The sequence below is a fragment of the Myotis brandtii genome, unplaced genomic scaffold (genome assembly GCF_000412655.1).
Source record: "Myotis brandtii unplaced genomic scaffold, ASM41265v1 scaffold269, whole genome shotgun sequence".
NCBI lineage: Eukaryota > Metazoa > Chordata > Mammalia > Chiroptera > Vespertilionidae > Myotis > Myotis brandtii.
Window position 1 is genome coordinate 453,559 of NW_005360226.1, and position 26,501 is coordinate 480,059.

Here is a 26,501-nt window from a genome sequence, read left to right on the forward strand (position 1 = left end):
AGTGGGTGCAAGCGGCGGGCGGGACCGCAGCACGCGGGACCGCAGCACGCGGGAGCAAAAAATTTTCAGTAACCACCAGAGGCTCACCCCAGTGACAGCGACTGGTGCCCTGCCTTGGTCTGGTGCCCCCGCTCACCTGCTCCACCATCCCGCCGCAGCCAATGCCCGCCGTGTTCCATGCTCTGCCACCTGCTGCTGATGACCACCATGTTCTGTGCTCGCCCCCTGGTGATCAGCGAATGTCATAACAACTGGTTGTTCGGTTGTTTGGTTGTTCCTCTGTTCAGTCTATTTGCATATTAGGGTTTTATATATATAGATTGAGAAAATGGCAGAAAATGAAGACGTTCAAGTGAGCTGTCAAGGCTTCTAGGACTTCAGTACTGGCTCTCAGGAAGAGAAGCAAGTGTGTCATCTGAGACACATGGCACTGAGATATGTTTTTTCCCTTTTCCTCCCTCTCGCAAACATTCTCACAGCCCTGCTCTTGTCTTCACACAGCCCTTAGGGAAAAACAAAATCAAAATTAAACTCTCTTTTCCTTTATCTCCAGAGGTGACACCAATGGCCACCAAGGTCCTAAGTCAACTTCCTTCAGTGTTAAGTTCAGCCATGGGACTATGACCCCAGAGAGACCCCCATGAAGCTTCAGAGTTTAAAGGACACCTGCTGACAGGTATGAACTTACATGAGAGCAGGCTGCACCTGTTTAGCCCAGATTGCACAAGGCTGCAACCTGCCTGCACATCTAGAAAAGTCCTCCGCACACCTGACTGCCATTCACATTTAAAAAGATGTGCTATCACTGCTGGTGCTACCGGAGCCGCTCAGATCCGCAAGCAGCCCAGATACTGCAGTAACAAAAGCCACACCAAACTGCAGCCCAGGCCGCTGCTCTGTAGGTCCTGGGATCACCGTGACAATAGCTCGGAGACTGCTCAACACTTGTATTCTCACATGAGCGATTCCATTTTGATTTCTCGTGTGCCAAGCTGGGAGGACTGATGTTGGTAATTTTGAGAAATTTATAACAATGGTATTTCTCCCTTCTGCTTTGATAGGTTGATAACATTTTTACGTCCAGCCTTTCTTAAGACTGTGCTAATTTAAACAGAATGCAGAACTTGGTTCTTTTTTGGGACCCAAGAAATGTGAGATATTCACATCCTTCCGATGCTACAGGAGGAGGCTGCAGTGCATTTACCTTGTGGAACTAGTTTAACCAGAGGAACAGATGGAGGAATCTTGCCATCTCCTGGCTGGTGTGGCTACGTGGCAGAGCGTCAGCCCATGCACCAAAGGGTCATGGGTTCAATTCCCGGTCAGGAGCATGTACCTGGGTTGCAGGTTTGATCCCGGCCCTGGTGGGGATGCTTGTGGGAGGCAACCAATCAATGTGTCTCTCTCACACCAATATTTCTTTCTCTCTCCCTTTCCCTCTCCCTCCCTTCCACTCTTTCTAAAAATCAATGGAAAAAATATCCTCAGGTGATTAATAACAACAAAAACAGGAACCTTGTCATCCACCTTCATGTGCTTCCCTTCATGCTACCAGAGAGAGCTAAATCAGCTCATTTCACTCTCCTGGTTTGACTTGGGAAGATAATAAATTTAAAAGCTAAAATGAACAACGTGTGCCAAGACAAAAACACCAAACGTCCACCACCACGTGAGGTGAGTACAGGCAAACCTTGGAGATACTCAGGTTCAGCTCCAGACCACCACACGAAAGCAAATATCGCAAGAAAGTGGGTCACACACATTTTTTGGTTCCCAGAGTACATAGAAGTTATGCTTACACTATACTGTAGTCTATCAAGTGTGCAATAGCATTCAGTCTAAGAAAACAATGTGCACACTTTAAAATATACCTTATTGCTAAAAAACGCTCTCCATTTTGCAGGTAAATAAAGTGACCTCAAAGAGACCCATTCACTTGCCCAAAGTACAAAGCTGATGTGGCCCCGTCTAATGCCAGACCAGTCCACAGGCTTGTTCACAAACAAAGCTGTTCTGTGGAGAGCTCATACCTTCCCAGGCCTCCTTCTCCCCCTCCTCTGTACCTCAATCTCCCATTCATTCTCTGTTGTGACAGTAAGAGCAGCCGTGTGGTTTACTGCCACGCCAGATCCCTTTGAGAATGAAAGAGGATACTATAAATAATTGTGGTGGGCAACAGGCATTGCAATGAGACTCGTGGTCGCCCTAGTTTGAACGAATCCCTGAAACAGGGTTAACATTGATTTAGTCACTTAATTTACTCACAGTGGACTCTCTCCAACCTTTCCTCCAAGACAGCTTCCCGGAACCTGTCTCCTTCTAATTGCTCAGAGGGATCCCCACCACAAGCAGCCCACACAGAAGTTCTCTCGGGGTGGGAGAAACCAGCGCATCCTATTACCTGGGCTTTCCCTGCTGCCTTTGTCCCAAGGAGGGCTGCCACACCGGCCCTGCTCCCCAAGCCATGGAATCGCAGGGGTGTGGCAGTGTGGCGTGTTTTCCTTGAAAGGTTTGCTGACCCGCTGAGCAAGGCAGTTAATGCCCACCAGGGCTGTCACTCATCGCCAGCCTGCACAAAGGTGGGGACAGTCAGAACTAAATCACCCAACTGGGCACGGACTCAGATCCCTTTGAACAGACTGTGATATGGTAACTTGTTGGACATTTTACCACATCTTAACTTCAGGGAACAAGTCACAGTTGGCCTCGCAGTCCTGGGCCCTACAGGCCTTAATATGGCATTTAAATAAAGTATAACATGGATCAACACCTTCTCCCAGAAACGTCAGGCTTGCTGTTCAGCCTGGATATAGTGCTCTCAAGTTTAGATCTTAGATGTCTTTCATGCACCTGCTTGAGCACTCGCTCTCTTTCTCTTTCACCTTCGCCCAAAGAGGAAAAGGGGAAGACACTGAGTGGCCTGCACATCATTATTTGATTTTCTTCACCTTCTTTATCCACATGCCTTCAGGGCATGACCTCCAGAGTCCAGGGCACAGCCCCAAGGGGACGCCTGTCTGCAGCCCTGGTGAAGCGCCTGCACCTCTCCCCTGCCCCAGCGCTGGCTCTAGAGGCCAGGGGTGTCCTCACAGCAACTGGAAGGGCAGCTGCACCAGCTGGAAGCTCATCTCCTCTAAGACAGGGCCCAAACCCAGGGGAAGGAGCCAGCCAGGGGGAGAGAGGGGACCCTGGCTCCCCTACCTTTGATTCTGGCCCCTCCTGTCTGCTCCAGGTAGGACATTCAGTTGGATTTGGGGATGTTTAACTTAACTTTCCCTGTGGATGGTAGGAAATATGTATAGGATTTGATCTGTCAAAAAGCTGATGAAAATCTGGGTTTCGGGGAACTTTGAGTAGTGGAAGTGTGTGGAATGGATTGGAGAAGAGGAAGTTGGGAAGTTAGTGCTCAATACAGAGTCTAGAGCAGTGGTTCTCAACCTTCCTAATACCACGACCCTTTAATACAGTTCCTCATGTTGTGGTGACCCCCAACCATAAAATTATTTTCGTTGCTACTTCATAACTGTAATTTTGCTACTGTTATGAATCATAATGTAAATATCTGATATGCAGGATATATTTTCATTGTTACAAATTGAACATAATTAAAGCATAGTGATTAATCACAAAAACAATATGTAATTATATATGTGTTTTCCGATGGTCTTAGGCGACCCCTGTGAAAGGGTCGTTCGACCCCCAAAGGGGTCGCGACCCACAGGTTGAGAACCGCTGGTCTAGAGGATGCAGGAAAATACACCCCGAATGGAATGAGTGCTATAGCAAAGGGACCGGGCAGGGAGGGACGGACCAGAGGAGGGATTGGGAATTTAACTAATTGCCTGGGAGGGCCAGCACTCTGGTAAGCACCTGACAGGCCCTGTTTCTAAAATACTCCAAAAGGAAAAGTCTGACTGCCCCCACTTTACAGAAGAGTAAACTCAACCTCAGAGGTTAAAAATTTGCCTAAGGGCACACAGCTACGGGAAGAATCAGGATTTAAACCAGAATCTGTCTCCAAAGCTTGAATTTCCCTCATCAGGGAACATTGGGACAAAGTGTGGCGTAGAGTCACCGGGAACAGAAACGGGGAAACAGAAAAGCAGCGGAAAAGAGTTTGTTTGGAGACTAAGAAGGACCTTTTGCTCCCTTTTAAATGTCTCAGCATCCTGTAAGTGAGAACTATAATTGTTTTTAAAGGGCTCACATTTTAATATTAAAAAAAATTAAAAACAGATTGGTGGTTGTTGGAGGCAAGGCTAGCGGTGAGAGAAATGGGTGAGAAAGATCAAATGTTAAAAAAAAGTTTAGAAATTTAGAAAAATACATATAATTTAAAAATAATAATGGCAGGCCTCATACAAGTAGATACTTCCTGAGGCTTTATGGCTAGATGAAGCACCACACATCTATATTTACTGGAGCCTCTGGGTACAATCTCTCAGGTTTCCCAGCCAAGATGTAGAGTCCAATTATTTAGTGAAAAAAAATTATTGGAAGAAGAAAAAACTGTCACCATATGTGAGTTTCTGGAAGAATCTCAGCAGCTGTGAGCGTAAGAATTTATCTGAATCACCAGACACTCTGATTTCCTGTCAATTGTGAGTAAAGCTGAAAAAAAAAGAAAGAAAAGAAAAGAAAAGAAAACCTTGCACAGGTGTTTGAAATAAGTTTAGTAAACCTTCTGATGTAGCCCAACAAGTAAAGAGAGGAAAGTAAACAACACCAGGAAATACTGCTGGCATCAGTGATATATGTCTAGAGGAGTAGTTCTCAACCTTGGCTGCACATTAGAATCACCTGGGAATCTTTTTAAAATCCTGATTTCTGGGCCTCATCCTCCGGAAATTCTGTTTCTTTGTTACTAATGTTGTGGCCCAACCCCATAACAAAGAAACAGAATTTCCGGAGGACGAACCCAGAAATCAGGATTTTAAAAAGATTCCCAGCTGATTCTAATGTGCAGCCAAGGTTGAGAACCACTGGTCTAGAGCATAGAAAGGGAAATATTAACGTGGATATGTTCAGAAACTTATTGTGTGAAAGATGAGTAATCTAGATGGAAAGACCAGCAAAACAAACAGGAGGAAAATCTCTGACCAAGTCCTAACTGAAAGCCATTCAGCTTTAAATTCACGAAGACAGACACATATCAAAGTGGCCAGAGAGGTTAAAAAGGAAAACAAGAATAGGGATTCTTGATAATTTGAAAGAGTCATCTGTATGGAAATGAGATGAAACATACAGAGTCATGTGACCAAAAAAAGGGAAAGGGGATTCCTCCCTGGAGACACCTTTCTACTTTGTAACCATGTCAGCATCCCATATACAAAGCATGTTTAATTTTCATGTTAGCCTTTTAGCCAATTTCTAGTAACTCTATCTATATAATAAAAGCCTAAGCGACCATTATGGCAGAACGACCAGTTGCTATGATGTGCACTGACCACCAGGGGCAGACGCTCAATGCAGGAGGAGTGGCCACTCAGCCAGATGCCGGGCTCACGGCTGGCAAGCGCCACGGTGGTGGCGGGAGCATCTCCCACCTCCAAGGCAGCACTAACGGGCAGTAAGCCGAGCGGTAAGAAGCGAGCAGGCGGGTGGTAAGGAGCAAGGGATCCCAGGTTGTGAGAGGGACATCCCCTGAGGGGTCCTGGACTGCAAGAGGGCGCAGGCCGGGCTGAGGGACCCCCCCCCCCGAGTGCACAAATTTTGGGCATGGGGCCTCTAGTTTTATAATGTAACAATATGCACACACAATGCACTCAATAGGAACATCTCTTTCAAGAAATGGAAAGTAGACTCCAGAATTCTGAGTTCTTACTCAATCTCTAACACTCTGTGTTATGTAAATGTATGCATTTATTTTCTTTATAGCTTCCCTTCATTTTAAAAATAAATGTTATTAGTTTCTTATAGTTCCTAATTTAAATATGGAAAAGCAGCTAGTAAAACATGTTATACACAAATAATAATAAATATCTGTAGGTCCATAGATTTGAAATACCAGAAAGTTCAATATGACTGACTTCAGATCTCGAGAACTAAAAGAACAGCAAGGGAGTTTGCACAGCAACAGGTTCCAAGTGGGACCTATTATTTTTTTTTTTATTTCCAGACAAAGTGACTTTTTAACAAAGTAGGTCGATCTGACACAGGGTCACATCTACAGACTTCAGGGCTCAACACAGCTTTCATGGACAAATGCCCACAGGGCCATGACTCAAAACCACCCTTCTGGAAGAGGTTTTCATAATCGAAGAACATATGGAGATTCCATAATAAAGTTTCACATTGTGTATTTAATCTTGCCTAACACAAAGTAAAAATTGCTGTTTTAAGGGCTCTGTTCCATAAATCTGGATCCTTAATTCTAAATCCTCTTTCTTAATACTACCTTTAACATTATTTTAAAATTTATTCTTTCTGTTACTCCAAAAACAGCATCATGTTCATTGTAACACTGTTTCCACAACATCTACACTAATAAAAGAGAAACATGAAAATTGGTGTCACTCTGTTACACTCACCAGCCAATCGGATGAGTATGCAAATTAACCCAACAAAGATGGCGGTTAATTTGCATACATAGGTGCCCAGCAGCCTGGGTCCTGGGAACGGCACCCAGGTCACTCCGAGGTAGGCCCCATGTGGGCTCTGAGCAGTGAAAGAGGCAGGCTGGGCTGAGGGACACCCTCCCCCAGAGGGCTCCTGGGCAGGGGCAGAGCTGGCCATTGGAGCTGAGGGGGGGGCCCTGCCCAAGCCTAAAGCCTCGGCCAGAGGCGTCAGGCCTGGGCAGGGGGCCGAGCCGGAGATCGGTGTGAACTATAGAGGAAACACCTTTTCTGACTGCTCATTGGCTAAGCTCCCTGTATGCCACTGGTAATATTCTTAGTAATAATATTAGTAACTTGGGTAATAAGAATCCAAAAAGGTGATCTAGGGTTTTTCACCACACTCCTGGCGAAAAAAACGAAAGTCCGTTGCTGGAAGGCTAAGAAATGTCATATCCTGCCCTAGCCAGTTTGGCTCAGTGGATAATGCCTCCACCTGCTGACTGCAGGGTCTGGGTTCAATTCTGACCAAGGGCATGTACCTATATTGCAGACTCCTCCCTGGCCGGGGCCCAGGCCAGGGCTCATGCAGGAGGCAACCAATCAAAGTGTTCCTCTCACTTTGATGTTTCTCTCTGTCTTTCCCTTTCTCTTCCACATTCTCTAAAAATCAATGGAAACATATCCTCAGGTGAGGATAAAAAAAAATAATAAAGAAAGAAATGTCATATCCTATGAAAGACACATCTTGAAAATGCCTAAAGAAAGTTGTCATTTTTTCATGGTGAAGGGACTGGAGTCCGTGTTGATGAAAAAACCTTGGTGGCTGCGGTGACTGGCAGTGGCTGCAGCAGTGGGGTGATGGGGCTGGTGCCTCCCCCTGATCAGCCCGGTTGCCTCCCACAAAGGGAGGCCAGACTGTGGCTTAGGCCCGCTCCCCAAGGGGAGCAGGGAGCAGGCCTAAGCCGTTAGTAGGACATCCCCTGAGGGCTCCCAGTATGTGAGAGGGGGCAGGCTGGGCTGAGGGACTCCCCCTCCCCCCCGAGCACGAATTTTGTGCACCGGGCCCCTAGTTCAAAATAAACAAGCTTCTCGACTCTCAGGAGCCATTTGTAAAGCCTGAATGTGTCATGTTGATCGGTCTTCCTCCCCTCCCTCCTGCTGCCTGTCATCTTATTTGGCAAGTTCCACTGTGTGCTGTCCTATGACGCGGCTACAAACCACTGTTCTCTGGAGATTTGAATAGAGGGATTGGGCATGCTTTGGAATCCCCAATGGAACAATGACCAAAGACAGGCAAGTACATATAAGAGACATAAGAAAACTCCAAGAATGCCACTATAGTACAGCCAGCCTGGCCTTCTTGCCATTCCTCACACACTCCAGGCATGCTCTTGCCTCTGGTCTTTGCACCTGGACATTCCTTTGGCTGGGAGTGTTTCATTCCTACACTTCCCCATGGCTGACTCCGTTACCTTCTGCAAGTCTTTGCTCCTATATCTGGACCAACCAATTTGCAACACCCCCTCTCAATTCCTGGCACTTCCTAATGTGAGAAATGGCTCACCTGTCCAAATTTCAAATGATGGACTAGGATACAGAAGCATGGCAAAAATGAGACTTTTAATAACAGTCTCGAGAGGGGGTACCCATTCTACAGGTGGGGCAGGGGACATAGCCTATTTATTTAGTCCCTCCTCCAGGTCCTCATTGGCTGAGTACTATTTGGTCACCTATTTCCTAATAGGTGGCCTAGGTCTTACTGTCTCCCATTGGGTTATTTAAAAAAAAAAAGGCGGGGGCCTTCTCTAGTTGCCTCCACCTCCCTTTGTCTAGGGCAGCGGTTCTCAACCTGTGGGTCACGACCCCTTTGGCGGTCCAACGACCCTTTCACAGGGGTCGCCTAAGACCATCCTGCATATCAGATATTTACATTACGATTCATAACAGTAGCAACATTACAGTTATGAAGTAGCAACGAGAATAATTTTATGTTTGGGTCACAACATGAGGAACTGTTTTTAAAGGGCCAGAAGGTTGAGAACCACTGGTCTAGGGGAATCTTCCTAGGACATGTGCTATCAGCCATGTGTACAGCTCATGCCCTCTCTCCACCCCCACATCTTGTTTGCTCTGGGGAGATTCAGTAATGGCCTGGCCACATGCTGTTCCTTTTCTATGAAGATGAATCTTAGAGACATGCTTCCTACACTAACCCCATCACTGCTTTATTTTACTCACCATCTTAAATATGTCTATTTGCTTTTTGTCTGTTTCTCTTCACTAGAATGTGAGTTCTGTGAGGATGGTGATTTTGAGCCCTGCACACGAATCCGTGTGCCAGTAGGTCGCTGCTGCCCTCCCATAGCTCTCTGCCCACTGCCCCGCCCTCCTGTAGCTCTCTGCAGCCTGCTTGTACCTCGCTGGCCCACCCTCCTGCTGATCCGTGATCTGGTCGTGACACGCTTGGTTGTTACGCCTCAGGGTGTAAAGGCTAATCAGCACATTCCTCTCTTGTAATATAGGATGTTTCCTCGGTGCCAATAATAACATAGAAGAGGCAGTCAATAAACACTTGAATGATTGTTGAATCCTTATAGCAAGATGACTTGAATCCTCACCTCATCTCAGAGAAATAAGTAGTTATTCCCCTCTTGTTCATTTCACAGCCATGGAAACTCTCAGGCATGGTTTAAGCAGTTGTCCAAATACCACACTCCCACAGGTGTGCCATAGGCACCAGGAAAATACAGGTGGTGTTTCCCTCTGAGCTTGTGATGCTCAGCAATATATGTTTGTGTTTATCATATGGGGCAAAGTATGTCTAAGAAATACTTTAGAGGAACCAGGGGTAGAGAGGTATAAAAGCCCCTCTCTACACTGTGAGATAAGATGAATCATTTTATTTTCCTCTTGAACTCAAGCCTAAGTGAATGTTCAAATGCAAATTAGAGTACCAGTTTCACTCCACACAGCCAGAGAACTCAGAGAGATGCCGTTCGATGCCTAAACCAACCACAACTGATTAAAATGGAAGTGATACTCAACATTTGAAAGTGTCTCTCTACCACGCATGTCAAACTCATGCTTGCTACCCCATACATTCAAAATGAGGCATTTTTAATACTCATGAACATCTTTATCGATTTATGACACAGCACACACCAAACAAATTCATGTATTCCCTAGAATGCCACAGTAACTAAACTTGTAAACTTTGCTTTGACAAACTCGGGTACAGAGACGTTTGTAAGAAAATGGAATATACAGAGAAAAATTTAACTTAAAAAAAATACAAGTACTCTGACTCTGTTAAAATAACTGGTAATGAATTTTTAGCCAACAACTTGACCTTTTCTGAAAAATATCAGAATAATTGAGTCGGAAGTAAACCAAACCCAATGGTAGTTGAAACTTACAAAAAAATTGTTTCAAGTGTTGCCCTCATGGCAGAAACCCTCCTTAGGCCGGCACTGCTTTGGAAGAAGTAATCTTTTAGCCCGATTCATCAGATGAAGGAGGGGTGTACTTTTGAACCCACTCCCTCTATTCCGTGTTTGTGTACTGGGAGAAGGTGGCAGACACCCAGCCGGGCTGCAGAATTAGCCACTGGAGCCATCTGTACAGCGAGGGAAGAAACTCACTGTCGAGGCCAAGGGTCTCTGAATAATATATTTTGATTATTCTAGGAGGAGATGAAAATTAATAACACCAATAACATTGAGTTTAAAATATATTAATATTTAATAATAAATAACTTGAAAAATTTTGTCAATTTTTTTGGAACTAATTCTGGGAGTTGTGCTTAAACTAAGATACGTCTCTTTTAAAATATATTTTTTATTGATTTCAGAGAGGAAAGGAGAGGGAGAGAGAGAGAGAAACGTCAATGGTGAAAGAGAACCACTGATGGGCTGCCTCCTGCATAGTCCCCAGACTGAGCCCGAAACCCAGGCATGTGCCCTGACCAGGAATTGAACCGTGACCTCCTGGTTTATAGGTCGACACTCAACCACTGAGCAACACCGGCTGGAAAAGATATCTCACTTTTAATTAAGTGCTATAATGACTGACTATCCACAACAGAAAAAAACACACAACCATCATCTTCAGATAAACATTGTGACATTTCATATCAAGTAAGAATGATTTACTATCTTCAAATTAAGTAGTAAAAATTATATCTGGACCAAAAATATGGAATCACTTATTTTTCTGGAGTTAATTTAAGAAAACCATAATCCTGTTATAAAAATAAATGCCGTGCCAGGCCTGTGTGACTCAGTGGTTCAGAGTTGACCTATGAACCAGGCAGTCACAGTTCGATTACCGAACAGGACATATACCCGGGTTGCAGGCTCAACACCCAGGAGGCAGCCAATCAATGATTCTCTCTCATAATTGATGTTTCTATTTCTCTCTCCATCTCCCTTCCTCTCTGAAATCGTTAAAAATATACTTTCAAATAAATAAATAAAAATAAATTCCCTGATAAGTACAGTTGGGTTACATATGTGGGTGCTGACTAAAACAATGGTGTTAGATAAACAACTTTAGATGGAGAGTAGAAGGGAATCTATTTGCTCATTAATTTTAATGTACTAAGCTCACTAAACTTGATAGCAGGGATCTAAAGCCACTTGTTTCTTTAGAGGTTACAGATTGTTCTCATTATTTTGAGCTCAATCTAATCTTTCTATTCTTGCTAGGAAATGAACTTGAAACAACAGTAAATAGTCAAATTTGATTAGGATCAACATGCTACTGCTATCTCTGGGATGTTAAACTGCACTACACATGGCCATTTTGATTGACATAAATTACTAGTAATTAGATGTGTAACATTGAGAAATATCTATTGCTATCTTGTTTCTAAAAACCAAGGAACATATCAACAGTATCCCCCAAATAATAACAACTCTGCTCATCCTACCCTTGAAATGTGACATAATACACCCAAAAGAAATCTAAACTATCTTTATGAACACCAACAGTTCTGGAGTTAAAAACATCTTACCATCATAACCTTGATTTTGTATTGATGCATTTTTAATTCTGTGTATGGATATGAATATGAAGCAACTTAAAAATGCAGAACAAACCATGAGTTTCCATGTCTTATAGTTCATACTTTAGCAAGCACACCACCATGCTTTTGCCAAAGGGTTTTTAACATGTTTGAAAATATTCGTCTGCTTTTCTAAGGCAATACTTTCTGAAGTTCTCCCAAATGTTTCTATTAAGATGAAACCACTGGATGCCTTTAAGTTCTCAAATTACACATTTCTGCTTTAAAACAACATTTTAAGAGACAGAAAATCATTGTCTACTTACCCAGGAGACATTTTTTCCCTTAGGTGTCTTTAGCATGGCAACATGCAGTACGGAGGTGGCCAGAAACAGTGGCACCAACATGGGAAATCCAATGGAATATATTCCAAATGTCTTTGTCACCCAAATGCCAAAAGTCCCTTGGTTTGCCAGCCACAGACATCATAAGTAACAATGAAGATAACCTCCAGGTAACCCAGTTTTCTTCTCAGTACTAAGCATGTGAAGACACACATAATCACTCAGCATACAGAGACAGAAGCTACAACGTGTGTATCGTTTATATATCCATAAAATCCAAAGTGGAGTATTTCCTTAAAAAACGGATCTTGAATCCATGTGGAGACGTCCAAAATCACAAAGGAATTCCTCTTTCAGTCACTAAACTGCCATTCCCAATTACTCCCCAAGCTTTAATAAGAAGCTTGGTGACGACAGCTTCCAATTCCTTGGAAAGGAAATGAGTGAAAGCAAGTAGCATGTAGGAGCCTTTAGGTTAGCTGCTGGTGGCATCCATTTTAGGAGGCGCCCAACTCCAGGGCTGCCCAGAGAATAAAGAGAATGCAGAGCTCAGTTTCAATAAATAATACATAGTCTCAGGTACAATGTGTACCTGGAAGTGCCTTCTGCGCAGCCTCACACCGTGGGCATTGCTCTCTCTGCTGACCCAGGGGCTCCCAGTGCACCTGTTGTTGATGAACTGCTCGGGGAAAGGCTGGTCTCCTACCAACCAGTCCCATTTGTTTATAAGGTAAGAAAAACAGAAGCCCCAGAGGGGAGGAAATTAGATGCCCCAGATGGAAGAGCAAGGCTGGAAATCGGAGTTGGCTCTTTTCCCTTTGTTTCTGTGTCCTTGCATCCCATTTCTTTCCCCTCCTGTCAATCTAGATTAACTAAGCAGATCCAGGCTAAATTCTGCTACTATCAGTAGTGATTAGTGTGAGTTGATGAAATCGGATTATACAGGCGGACCTCTGCCTCCTCCCTCGGCAAGCAGCACCATGCGATTGGAAAGCCTGGTGTCCTCCTCTTCGCCAAACTGGAGCTCTCTGGAACGTTCTGCCAGAGGGAATATGCTAATAAAAGAAAACCTGGCCACCTGACACTGCTCATATGTAAACAGAGGGGCAAGGACCATATATTTCACTTTTTTTTTTCAAATTCCATTTTTTTTTCAGATTTAGAGTTAAATTACTATAAAAGAAATGCACAGGATTTTTCCATTTCATTGTGTTTGTTTTTACCTAGGAAGGTGCCCAATTTTAGCAAGAAATTAAGGTCATGGGAGGCTACAGAAGGGGCTGGGCACTGGCAGTCACTGTCGTTGAGCATCTATTATATACCAGGCACAACATAAAGGAATTTACATATACTCAAGTTCAAGCAATCTGGGAAGAAGGTATTAATATCAATACATTACAGGAGGAGGAAATTACTATTTAGAGATGTTTAGGACCTCCCAATGAAGATCTATTGGCCCAAAGGAATGCTTTCTAGACTCTTATCTCGTTGAAACCAAATGGCATCATCAGGATATTTTTCTTTGGGTCTTTCCCAACTAACAAAATATATATTTGTATATGTCTTTAAGGACCACATGTTTCCATTAAGTGCCTAAGAATTCTCTGGAATTATGGTTCCTACTTACTTTAAAAATAACAACGTTGTAAGGCTCCTCATAAGAAACACTTTGGATTAAATTTTTGTAAATTATATAACACTAGAGGCCCGGTGCACGAATTCATGCACCAGTGGGGTCCCTCGGCCTGGCCTGTGGGATCAGGCCGAAACTGGCTCTCTGACATCCCTCAGAGGGTTCCGGATTGTAAGAGGGCACAAGCCAGGCTGAGGAACTCCATCGGTGCACAATTGGGGCCAGGGAGGGATGGGGGAGAGGGTTCCGGATTATAAGAGGGCTCAAGCCAGGCTGAGGAACCCCATCGGTGCACAATTGGGGCCAGGGAGGGATGGGGGAGGTTGGCCAGCCAGGGAGGGACCACAGGAGGGCTCCAGGGTGTGCCTGGCCCCTCTTGCTCAGTCCTGACCTGCCAAACCCCAGCAGCAAGCTAACCTACTTGTCGGAGCGTCTGTGCACATCATAGCAAGTGGTTGAGCAGCCTTAGCATATCATTAGCATATTATGCTTTGATTGGTTGAATGGACGACTGAATGACCGGATACTTAGCATATTAGGCTTTTATTATATAGGATTAAAGGGGAGCTACACAGTTGACCACAAAAATATCAGTGCTGCAGGCAAAGGGCCTACATGATGAATGATTTTGGCTATACTTTCAGCAGATATAGTCATTAATAATAGCCAATATTAATTGACACATACAACTAGCATGTGGTATTTTACCTTTTTAAAATTTTACTTAGTAATAAAAACACAATCTCATGAGGTTGATTTAAAATGATTTTGGTAGAGGCAGTTTTAATCAACATTAAAAATTTAAAAACCATGACATTACAATTAAAATTACAGATATGAACTGAATTTTCAACCAATTTAAAATAAGAGGAAAAATTAAAATAGACATCAAAGTGGAGATAAAAACAATTGTAAAATAAATTGTTTTCTTTATTATGAGTATTCTGTGTCTGTGTATGCATGTGTGTGTGAATCTTGTCTGCTTCATTATGCTGTAAGCTCCTTAAGGACATGACTCATGTCTACTATATTTCTTCTCTTTGGGGAATATAGTACCTACTCATGGTTGCTCAATAACTGTTGTTGACTAATTAGGTACAGTTCCATTATGAATTGTAAAACAGTTCATTGAATATATTTTCTGTTAAAAATTTTTGCAATATAATACAGTACTATTAAAACCAGATAGAGCAACAACCATTTATGATTAAAACAGTCAATGAAATAGGTATGGAAGGAAAGTACCTCAACATAATAAGGCCATATATGACAAACCCTCAGCTAATAACATATTCAGTGGTGAAAAACAGAAAGCTTTTCCTCTAAGATCAAGAACAAGACAAGGATGTCCACTCTCACCACTCTTATTCAACATAGTATTGGAAGTCTTAGCCAGAGCAATCAGGCAAAAGAAAAAAATAGAAGGCAGCCATTGGGAATTCCATTGGGAATTCCATTGGGAATTAAGAAGTAAAAAATGTCACTTTTTGCAGATGACATGATTCTTTGCATAGAAAACCCTAAAGACTTCACCAAAAAACTAGTAGAAACAATAAACAAATATAGTAAAGTTGCAGGATACAAACATCAATGTACAAAAATCACTGCATTCCCATATACTAACAATAAAATTTCAGAAAAAGAAATAAAAAACAATTCATTTTGCAATGGCAACAACAAGAATAAAATACCTAGGAATAAACTTAACAAATGCTGTGAAGGACCTATATACTGAAAACTACAAAGCATTATTAAAAGAGATTGGAAAAGTTACAATGAAATGGAAAGATATTGCATTCTCATGGATTGGAAGAATCAACATATGTTGATTAAAATGTTCATATTACCCAAAGCAATATAGATTTAATGCAATCCTTATCAAAATTCCAATGTCATTTTTTAAAGAAATAGAACAAAAATAACCATCAGATTTGTATGGAACCATAAAATACCCCGAATAGCCAAAGCAATTCAGAGAAAAAAAGAACAAAACTGGAGGTATCACTATCTGACTTCAAATTATACTACAGAGCAATGATAATCAAAACAGCATGGTATTGGCAGAAAAACAGACACACAGACCAATGGAACAGAATTGACAGCCTAGAAATAAAACCACATGTAAATGGAAAAATAACTTTTTGAAAGGACCCAAAAACACACAATGGAGAAAAGAAAGGTTCTTCAATAAGTGGTGCTTGTAAAATTGGAAAGCCACTTGCTAAAGAATGAAACTAGACTACAGTTTGTCTCATGTACAAAAATTAATTCAAAATGGATCAAAGATCTAAATATAAGATCCAAAACTATAAATTACATAGTAGAAAACATAGATACTAAACTCATGGACCTTGGTTTTAGAGAAGATTTTATGAATTTGACCCCAAAAGTAAAGGAAGTAAAGGCAAAAATGAATGATTGGGATGATATCAAATTAAAAAAGTTCTGTACAGCAAAAGAAATCACCAACAAAACAAAATGGTAACCAACCGAATGGGAAAATATATTTGCAAAGGGGTTAATATCCAACAGAATGTCTCCAAAAATGTATACACATTTTAACAGCTGATAGCTCAATTTTGAAAATGAAATGTATATCAATAAACACTACCTTCATAATTGTTCAAGTGTGTGTATACATTTTTGGGGACACCATATATATAAAGAACTCATATAACTCAACATCAAACCAACAAACAATCCAATTAAAAAATGGGCAGAGGACCTGAACAGACACCTCTCCCAAAAAGACATACAAAGGCATATACATAAAAGCATATATTAAAAGATGCTCAATGTCACTAGCTATTAGGGAAATGCAAATCAAACCACAATGAGATACCACCTCACACCTGTTAGAATGGCTATTATCAACAAGACAAGTAAGAACAAGTGTTGGGGAGGTTGTGGAGAAAAGGAACCCCGTTCACTGCTAGTGGAAATGTAACCTAGTATAGCCACTATGGAAAAAAAGTCCAGAGTTCCTCAAAAAATTAAGAATAGAGTTACTATATGACCTAGCAATCCTTCTTCTAGGTATCTTCCCAAAAAATTTGAAAACATTTATTTGCAAAAATATATGTGCCCCTATGTTCATTGCAGCATTATTCATGGTGACCAAGATATGGAAACATACAAAGTGTCCTTTGATAGATGATTGGATAAAGAAGATATGGTACATATATACTATAGAATACTACTCAACCATAATAAGAGATGAAATACTGCCATTGCAACAACATGCATGGACCTTGAGAATATTATACTTAGTGAAATAAGTCAGAAAAAGCTAAGAAACATATGATTTTACTCATATGTGGGATATAAAACTGTACCTCATAGACACAGACAACAGTATGGTGATTACCAGAGGGAAGGGCTGTGAAGTAGTAAAGAGTAAAGGGGGCCAAATATAAGGCAGAAGAGGATTTGACTATGTGTAGTGAGCACATAATATAATATACAGATCATGTATCATACGAATGTAAACTTGAAACCCGTATAATCTTATTAACCAATGTCACCCCAATAAATTTATATTTAGAAAATAAATAAATTTATAAAAATCAGATAAAGCAATTTGGAGCAGAATGTTTTGACTAAAATATGAACACTAGGGGTTACTTATTTACATTTATTTAGATTTGTATTTTTATATTTCAAATTTCCTAAAAATAATAAAGGAGCATCTATAAGTTTAGTGTTCTAGAAGGACATTATATAAAAGTAAGACTATACCATGTGACTCCAGACATATTTAATTTCATATCCTTCTGAAGACATTTCGTATTAAACTACCAATTTAAATAAAATTTTTGTTCCTTTGAATCATAATGGTCTCAGGTTGTTATGAATTAATTATGTCACCCAAAAAAGATATGTTTAAGTTCTAACCCCCAATACTCCACAATATGACTTTATTTGGAAATAAGGTCTTTACAGAGGTAATCAAGTTATAGGCCTATAATTATAACTTCTATTCAGCATAGTATTTGAAGCCCTAGCCACAACAATCATACAAGATAAAGAAATAAAAGGCATCCAAATTGGAAAGGAAGAAGTAAAACTCTCATTTTTTGTGGATAACATGATAGTATATATAGAAAGCCCTAAAGATTCCACCAAAAAAGTTTAGAACAAATAAATGACTACAATAAAGTTGTAAGATATGGAATCAATATATAAATCTGTTTCTATACACTAATAATAAATAATCAGAAGAAGAAAAGTAAGAAAATAATCCCATTCATAATTGCATCAAAAAGTATAAAATACCTAGCAGTAAATTTAGCTGAAGAAGTAAAAGACCTGTACTCTTCAAACTATAACACATTGAAGAAAAAAACTGAACAAGATACAAATAAATGGAATGATATACCTTGCGCATGGATTAGAAAACTTAAAATTGTTAAAACATCCTTACTACTTAAAGTAATATACAGATTTAATGTAATCCCTAGTAAAATACCAATGGAATTTTTCTCAGAATTAGAACAACTAATCCTAGAATTTATATGGAATCACAAAAGACCTCAAAGAGCCAAAGAAATCTTGAGAAAGAACAATCTGGAAAGTAACATGCTCCCTGATATCAAGCTATATTACAAAGCTACAATAATCAAAACAGTATTGTACTGCCCTGGCCAGGTGACTAAGTTGGTTGGAGCATCGTCCCATACACCAAGGTTGTGGGTTTGAATCCTGATCAGGGCATATACCTAGGTTGTGGGTTCTATTCCAGGTCAGGGCATATATGAGAGGCAATCAATCAATGTTTCTCCCTCACCTCTCTCTCCCTCTCCCTCTCCCTCTCCCTCTCTTCCTCTCCTCTCCTCCTCTCCTCCTCACCTTCTCCCTCTCCCTGTCCTTCTCCCTCTCCCTCTCCCCTTCTCTCTCTCTAAAAATCAATCAATAAATATTTTAAAAGCATTTATTTAAAAAAATAAAAATTAAAAAAAGAAATGTTACACCTGAAATTATAAAACCCCTAGAAGAAAACATACGCAGTAAACTCTCTGACATCACTCTTAGTAATATCTTTTAGGATATATGTCATCAAGCAAGGAAATAAAGAAAAAATAAACAAATGGGATTACATAAAACTAAAAAGTTTTGCACAGCAAAGAAAATCATCAACAAATTTATAACACAACCTATTGAATGGGAGAAGATATTTGCAAATGATACATCTGATAAAGGGTTAATAATAAAAATATATAAAGAACTCATACAACTTAACACCAAAAATCAAACAATACGATTAAAAAATGGGTAGAGGAACCTGAATAGACATTTCTCCCAAGAGGACATACATATGGCCAACAGACATGAAAAAGTGCTCAACACCACTAATCAGGGAAATGAAAATTAAAAGCTCAATGAGATATGACCTCACACCTATCAGAATAACTACCTGTTATTTGAAAAAAATCCACAGATAACAAGAGCTGGCAAGGATGTGGAGAAAAGGGGACCCTTGGCACTGTTGGTGGGATTGTAAATCAGTGCAGCCACTATGGAAAACATTATGGAGATTCCTCAAAAAATTAAAAATAGCATATGGTTTTGGTTATTGTAACTTTGTAGTATAGTTTGATATCAGGGAGTAAGATACTTTTCACTTTGTTCTTTCTCAAGATTTCCTTGTGTACAAAGCTAGAGTCAAAATTTGACTACAAACCTGTGTAATTTACTGTAAGGATTTTGATGGCTGCATGACAGACATTGACTTAATGTAAAAATAAAGTTAAAGGAAATAATGTATGTATTGGCAATGATCTCATTACAAGTATATAAATAAAAATATATATGAATAACAAAAATTAGTAGTTCAGTATTTGTACTTTTAAGATTGGTACAGAAAAAATTTGTATGTTTGATAATTGCAGCAGAAGTCATAAGAGTATGTTGTAGCTTTTTGTATTTGTCATATGAGCATTTTGTAAAACATTGAAAATGGTTTGAGATAGGAGTATAAAAGAGCATTTCTTATGACTTATTTTATACTAGTGGCCCAGTGCACGAAATTCGTGCACATTAAAAGGGGATTAATTAGAGAAAATATTTTAATAATGATATTTGCCTTTTCTCTATAATAGAAGTGTCAGAAATGAAAGAAAATTAGTAGAATGTATATGAAAATCTTCCTCCTGTCAGAGTCTGGGGCACACCGCGGGACCCAGAGTCAAGTCCCCGCCCACCCATGGTTCCTCAAAATCACAACAGACCCAGACCCAGCCAGCCCCACACTTGTCAAGCCCTGCCGGGTGGGGGGCGCAGTCTCAGGTCCCCTGTCAAGCCCTGCAGGGTGGGGGGCGCAGCCTCAGGGCCCCTGTCAAGCCCCACAGGGTGGGGGACACAGCCTCCCAGCGCACCCTCAGGTTCCCCGGCCGGGCGCTGGGGTGGGGGGCATGGGCTGAGGTCCCCCGGCCTGGGGTGGGGGGAGCAGCCTGAGGTCCCCCGGCCCAGCACCGGGGCGGGGGGCGCATCTTGAGGTATGGTCTGAGGTCCCCTGTCAAGCCCTACCAAGTGGGGGGCCCAGCGCCATGCAGCCTCAGATCCCTGCTGATTGCTTGTTAAGGCTCCTTATGGGAACTCAGCCTCTGCCGTGGGTGCAGCCATCTTGTGTTACGGAATCCCTGCCTCCACTGTGGGCGCAGCCATCTTAACCGTTACGGTGTGATGGTTAATTTGCATATTCCCTCTTTACTAGATAAGATCATTTATTTTCCTCATCCTAAAAAACTGAATATAATCTGTTTGATTCAGTTCTACCAAATATATATTTATTTGGCTCTTCAAGGTTTTTTGTGATTCCATATAAATTTTAGGATTAATTGTTCTAATTCTCAGAGAAATGTCATTGGTATTCTAATAAGGATTTCATTGAATCTGTATATTACTTTAGGCAGTAAAGACATTTTAACAGTATTAATCCTTCTAATTTATTGCCTTACTATTAAGCAATTCCACTTCTGGGTATTTGTCTAAAGAAAACAAAAACTTTAATTGGAAAAGATATATATACGCCCATGTTCATTGCAGCATTGTTAATAATAGTCAAGATATAGAAGCAACCTAGATGTCCATCAATAGATGAATAAAGAAGATGTGCATATATATATGATGGAATATTATTCAGCAGTGAAAAAGAATGAAATCTTATCATTTGCAACAACATTGATGGATCTAGAGGGTATTATGCTAAGTAAAATAAGTCAGACAGAGAAAGACAAATACCATATGATTTCACTTATATTTGGTATCTAAAAAAACCAAAAAAACAAATTATCTACTGATGTGTAACAAACTATCCCCCAAAATAATGGCTTAAAGTAAAATTTATGTCTCATGGCTGTGTGGGTTATGTGACCTTCTATGTGGCTGGAACTTCTCGGAGCAGTTAGGTTCTGAGAGACAGTATCACAAGGGCAAGCATTCCAAGAAACTCTGGGGGATATGCAAAGATTCTTACCTAACCTGGAAAATCACACAGCAGCACCTCTACTGTGTTATACTTGTTAAAAGTGAGTCACAGGACCCACCCAGATTCAGAGGGTTGGGGGGTGGCGGTACACAAGAACATGAATACTGGTTCTTATGGCTCATGACAGCAGAGAGAAGCATCTGTGGAGACTAGCTACAACTATGGAAAACTACTATACCCATTCAGGTGAAGGACTGAGCATAATTCTGTAGTTGATTAGCATGGGACTGCTGACTGCTAGTCACACCTATGTCTCCAACTTAGCTAGTTATTTAGCTAATTATTTCTTAAAAAGCCCCAAATGAATTCCTTCCCCATGCATTTCTTATTTTGGCCTTGAATAAGTAAACATGGGGCCAAATATGTGATTTAGTTCTCCCTAGTTCCCCATCATCTCTAAAAATTCAGCTACTCTCATTCAGTTCCTCCAATAAGCAGTCTTTCTTTTTTAAAAAAAAAAATAAATATTTTTATTGATTTTTGTACAGAGAGGAAGGGAGAGGGATAGAGAGTCAGAAACATCGATGAGAGAGAAACATCGATCAGCCGCCTCCTGCACACCCCCTACTGGGGGTGTGCCCACAACCAAGGTACATGCCCTTGACTGGAATTGAACCTGGGACCCTTCAGTCCGCAGGCCGACGCTCTATCCACTGAGCCAAACCGGTCAGGGCAAGCAGTCTTTCTTGAAGACGAGATTCATTATATATGGTTTTTGTCTTATATCCTTCCTATTTCAAGGACAAAGCATACTGCCTAGTACATAGCAGTTCTCCCAAAAAGATCTAACAATTGTCATCATCATAAAAATAAGATGTGCAAACATATTCTGGCTGTTGGAAGAGGCTGGAGAAATAAAACAGACATTGTCATCAATATGAACTCACATGGCAACCCTTCTGTGTCTCCTTTCTAGGGAGAGAATGAGACTAAGTTTTCTATCCATTGAAGTGATTAACGCATTGCCCTTTAGTGCATGTGTTTGCAACAAACGAATTGAATTTTATTGTGTCCAAATGTTTTTGATCCCACTGATCAAGAATATTTCAGCAGATTAATCTCTTAATTGACCTTTTAGCAGAATTTGAAAAATTGGAAAAGATAGGTGAATTAACAAGTTAGACTTTAAGGGGGGGAATGCACTTAAAGTAACTCCTTGTGCAGTCAATACAGGTCTTTCAGTGCTGACTGAGCACTTATAAAAAATTCTACAAAGCATCATCGCATTGAGTTAAAAGTCTTTCTGATAACCTGCAAGGCAAGTACTATCACTCCATTTTATAGGAAATGGAGACCCAGACAGTTTAAGTGACCACGGGCAAGAAACAGCTTTGACCCTGTGCAGCAGTTCTCAACCTGTGGGTCGAGACCCCTTTGGCGGTCGAATGACCCTTTCACAGGTGTCGCCTAAGACCATCCTGCATATCAGATATTTACATGACGATTCATAACAGTAGCAACACTACAGTTATGAAGTAGCAACGAAAATAATTTTATGGTTGGGTCACAACATGAGGAACTGTATTTAAAGGGCCAGAAGGTTGAGAACCACTGATCTACAGTCTGATGTCAACACCTGCCTGCTTGGTGGGTCTGTCTTTCAGTTATTACAAGAACAGCTGACCAGTGCTACAACCCACTAAGGGACCTGAAACAGGTGTGTAGCATCTCATTCTCCCAATCCACCTTTGATTTCAGCCACAACTTCAATTTACTCTGTGTCCTACTTCAAGCCCAAGCCTTGCAACCTTCCACTCTCTGCCCCAGGGTCTTATGATCTGCAAACACCCACTCAGTCCATCAGCAAGCCCAGTAAGGAGAGGGGACTCATTGCCCGTAGAGTCAGTTCTCAATGATTGGGGGACAGGAGCTGATAAACAAATGCTCAAAACCGCAATCCTTAGAGTGGATTCTTCTTGGAGGTTTTGATACCCTTCTCAGGGGTGCCTGGTGCTATCTAGCTTGTTTTGCCCATAACCTTGATGATTTTTTTTAAAATATGGCTTTTTCTCCTTCCCTATCTCCCAGAGACCATCAGTCCAGTAAACTGCCTGCACTGAGTCCTTGTCTCAGCCGCTGCTTTTTTTTGGGGGGGGGGGTGGCGGAGACACAAGATGTGTTATGATTAGACATACCCTCTCAGTTCCATGGAGAGAATGGAGTAGACACTCCAAATCTGAGTGTTTCTTCTGTGAGTTCACTGAGTTCCGACTGAAAGAGGTCCTTGGCAGTTACCAACCGAGTAGCTGTGGTTTCCACATCCAGGCCCTTTGTTATTTCACTAATTAGACTGATCCCCTTGAGGATAAGTGCTTTGACTTTCAGACTTGTTTCTCATATTGCACCTAAACGGCTGCCCAGCATTCAACAGGTGCTCAGTTAGTACCTGCTGATTAAGTAAGTGGCTCTCCTTCTTTAAAGTATTCTCTCTTTATGTTCTAACCTATTAAAAATGCAAGCAGTCTGTTCCCCGGTGAGTCCTCATAGGCAATTTTCTCTGACTAAACAGTGCTTTATCCTAAACTCCAACTATCCAACACTAATGAGTGCTATTGTGTATGGACATGTCTACACTTAACGATCAGAAATACTCAATGATGGAGTAAGCATGGCAAAAAGAGCACAGATCTGGAGTCAGACAGACCCGGGTTGAATCCTGACTCCATTTACAACATATGGAAACTGGGGCACAGTAATTAACTTTATTGGACCTGTTTCCTCATCCACATAAAGACCCTGCTGACATCCACACCGCAGAGCTTTGGGGAACACTGCATGAAATCATGTGGAAAGCATGTAGATACTAACGCACACAGCAGCTCAGTACCTCAGCTCTGGCTCTTGCTTGGTCTTCGTGATGTATTTATTATGTGATCAATATATAAGCCTGTTTGAGTCTTAGATTTCTCTTTTCTAAGGGAAGGATAATTAACTTTCAAGTTTATCTAACATGGCTGAAGCCAAAATCAAATAAAACCATACATGTGCAAGTTACCTGTGATTTGCAAAAGGAATGACAGACAGGTGGTGGATGAGGTAAAGATGAAACTGCTATGTACAGCTGTATGCTCTGTGCACAGCACAGAGACCCAGCCAAAGGGTGAGCTGGGGGTGAAATAATGAGAGGCTGCATTTGCCCGTTGGGGGTACATTTTTCTAATTTGTTGCTTATATGCACAGAAAGGCTTTAAGGACTAGCAGAGGCCTTAAGTGTAATGAATAAAATAATAGACTCCTCAGGCTCAAATCCTGGCTCTGGCATTAACTAGTTGTTCAGCTGTGGGCACAGTCCCTCTGTGCTTCAGTTTCTTAATGTGTCAAAGGGGAGATTTTCCATAGTACTTATAGGTCATGAGGATTAAATGAGTATGTGCAAAGCCCTTTAGGACAGTGCCTGGCACAAGGTATGCAAACAATAAATACTCATTGTTAATTATTATTACTATTATTCCACTTATATAACTCACATTATAACTGAAATAAAGACATGACAATTGTGGTGAAATGACACATAGTATTAATATTTCAAAAGAGAATTTAGGTCTATTAAAAACCAATGTATGTATACACGTTTTGGAAAAAATCCAATTAGCACTGTATACATTCATTTTTCTGGATTTTTGATCAATAAATTGATGAACCACTGAAACACACAAGTTATAAAAACCTAGCTCTGATTATTTGAAACAGCAGTCAGAATTTGTTCTGTTGGACAGGAAATTGTTTTGTTTAGCTCAAGCCAGGGCCACTAGTACCAATGACTTTGAAGAGCTGTCTGCATTTAGTTTAGATCAATCTGAGGTGTGTTTTTTTAAAATTTACTTGTATACTTAAATTGAATTTGTCACTTACAAATAGATACCCAACTATTATCCAAAAATCTCTGTTGCATTCATATTTTAGATACCGGGAGGAAAAATCCTTTGGGAGGAAAACAAAATCCACCCAGGATTATGGTAAATTGACTTATTTATTTGTTCATCCAGCATATATTAAATGTATTTTTGTGCCAGGGACTATGCCTTTCCAACCTGAATATTTCTAATAGGTTGTCTAAAATTCTGTCAATAGGTCATGATATTTCTTATGAGAATTTATTATCCTACGGTTACTTATCAACTTAAATGCTGACCCTTGTTGGATTATAAATTTTTCAAGGGCAAGAAGCATATTTATTATTTAAATATATAATACTATACACATTATATTAAAAATGTTGGCTGAAATGATAATACAAGCATCTGCCAAGTGAACTTCAAAGACACACCCAAGTAGAGCACACTGCAGTAATCCAACCCAGAGAGGACAAGGACATGGAAACTGCCATAAAACAGTGACTTCGTTTTTTTTGTGTGTGTGTGTGTTTTTTTTAGTTTAATGTATTTTAATAGCAAACTTACAGGAATAGCACAAAAGACAAACAACATAAAACAGTGACTTCTTAAGCAAGGGTCTCACCACAGCATCCTGACCCCTGGAGGGAGTCATCAACAATGACTTATCATTAAATAACAGTCACAAAGCCTTTTTCTGGCTCATTCTGACTGCTTGTTGGGAGAGGAGGGGGGAAAGGGCAAAGGGGTGGATTCAAGGAGGGAGGGGCTGCCTGAACTTCCTCCAGGAAGAACAGAACATTTGTTTTCACCTGCTCTGGGACAGCTTTCAAAAAGACAGCCAAAGCCATTCAGATTTCATTTATTTGGCCAACCACTAAATTTAAAATGTCCTTGATAAGAAAAGGGCGAAGGAATGGCTATAGTGAGGATTGGTGAGATTTGCAAGTATCCTCCATTTCAACCAAAATTTACCAGAGAGTTTTTTTTTTTTTTTTAAAAAATTTTTTTGGGGGGGAAATTAACCCAAAATACATTGTAAAAAAAAAAAAATGACTATCCTCGGCTACTTCATCCACTTTCTACCTCCATTTCCTTTATTACAAATAAAAATTTCATCTAAATAAATGGTATTTTATGAGTAGAAACAGGAAAAATAAGAATCACTGTATTTATGTTCCATTTTCTTTTCCTTCTCTCAACAGCCCCTCTCACCTGGACTCATCCTTTCACCACCGCATCTCAAGACTACTCAAGACTATGTAAGAGTGTGGTCTCCTTGACTTCCTCATTCAGTCCAACCACCCAAGCTATCAAGAGAGTCTTCCTTGAGTGCCTCTGTTTACATCATGTAGATTTTTGATCAAGAATAGAGCAGCTTCTTATTTCTTACCACATTGAGTCTCAATCCCAATGTGGTTGTGATGTAGCAGTTATATGAGGAGGCTTAAAATAAATCTATGTAGCCCTAGCCTGTTTGCTCAGTCCCTGTGAACTAAAGGGATCGTGGTTCGATTCCAATCAAAGGAACATGCTCTGGTTGTGGGCTCGATCCCTAGTAGGGGGCATGCAGGAGGCATCCAATCAATGATTCTCTGTCATCATTGATGTTTCTATCTCTCTCTCTTCCTCTCCCTTCCTCT

At 40.8% G+C, this 26,501-nt stretch overlaps 1 protein-coding gene across 4 annotated transcripts in view; it reads right to left on the reverse strand.

Annotated features, from left to right (window-relative positions):
- CACNB2 (calcium channel, voltage-dependent, beta 2 subunit) overlaps positions 1–26,501 on the reverse strand; it is a 359,528-nt gene that overhangs the window by 209,694 nt on the left and 123,333 nt on the right. The window contains exon 1 of one of the 4 annotated variants that reach the window (XM_014541389.1): positions 11,889–12,611. The exons of the other annotated variants lie outside the window; for them this stretch is intronic. Within the exon in view, the coding sequence (XP_014396875.1) occupies positions 11,889–11,969 (81 nt within the window). The 5' untranslated portion in view covers positions 11,970–12,611. Of the gene's footprint in view, positions 1–11,888; positions 12,612–26,501 lie in introns of those variants that run through there. 4 annotated transcript variants of the gene reach the window in all.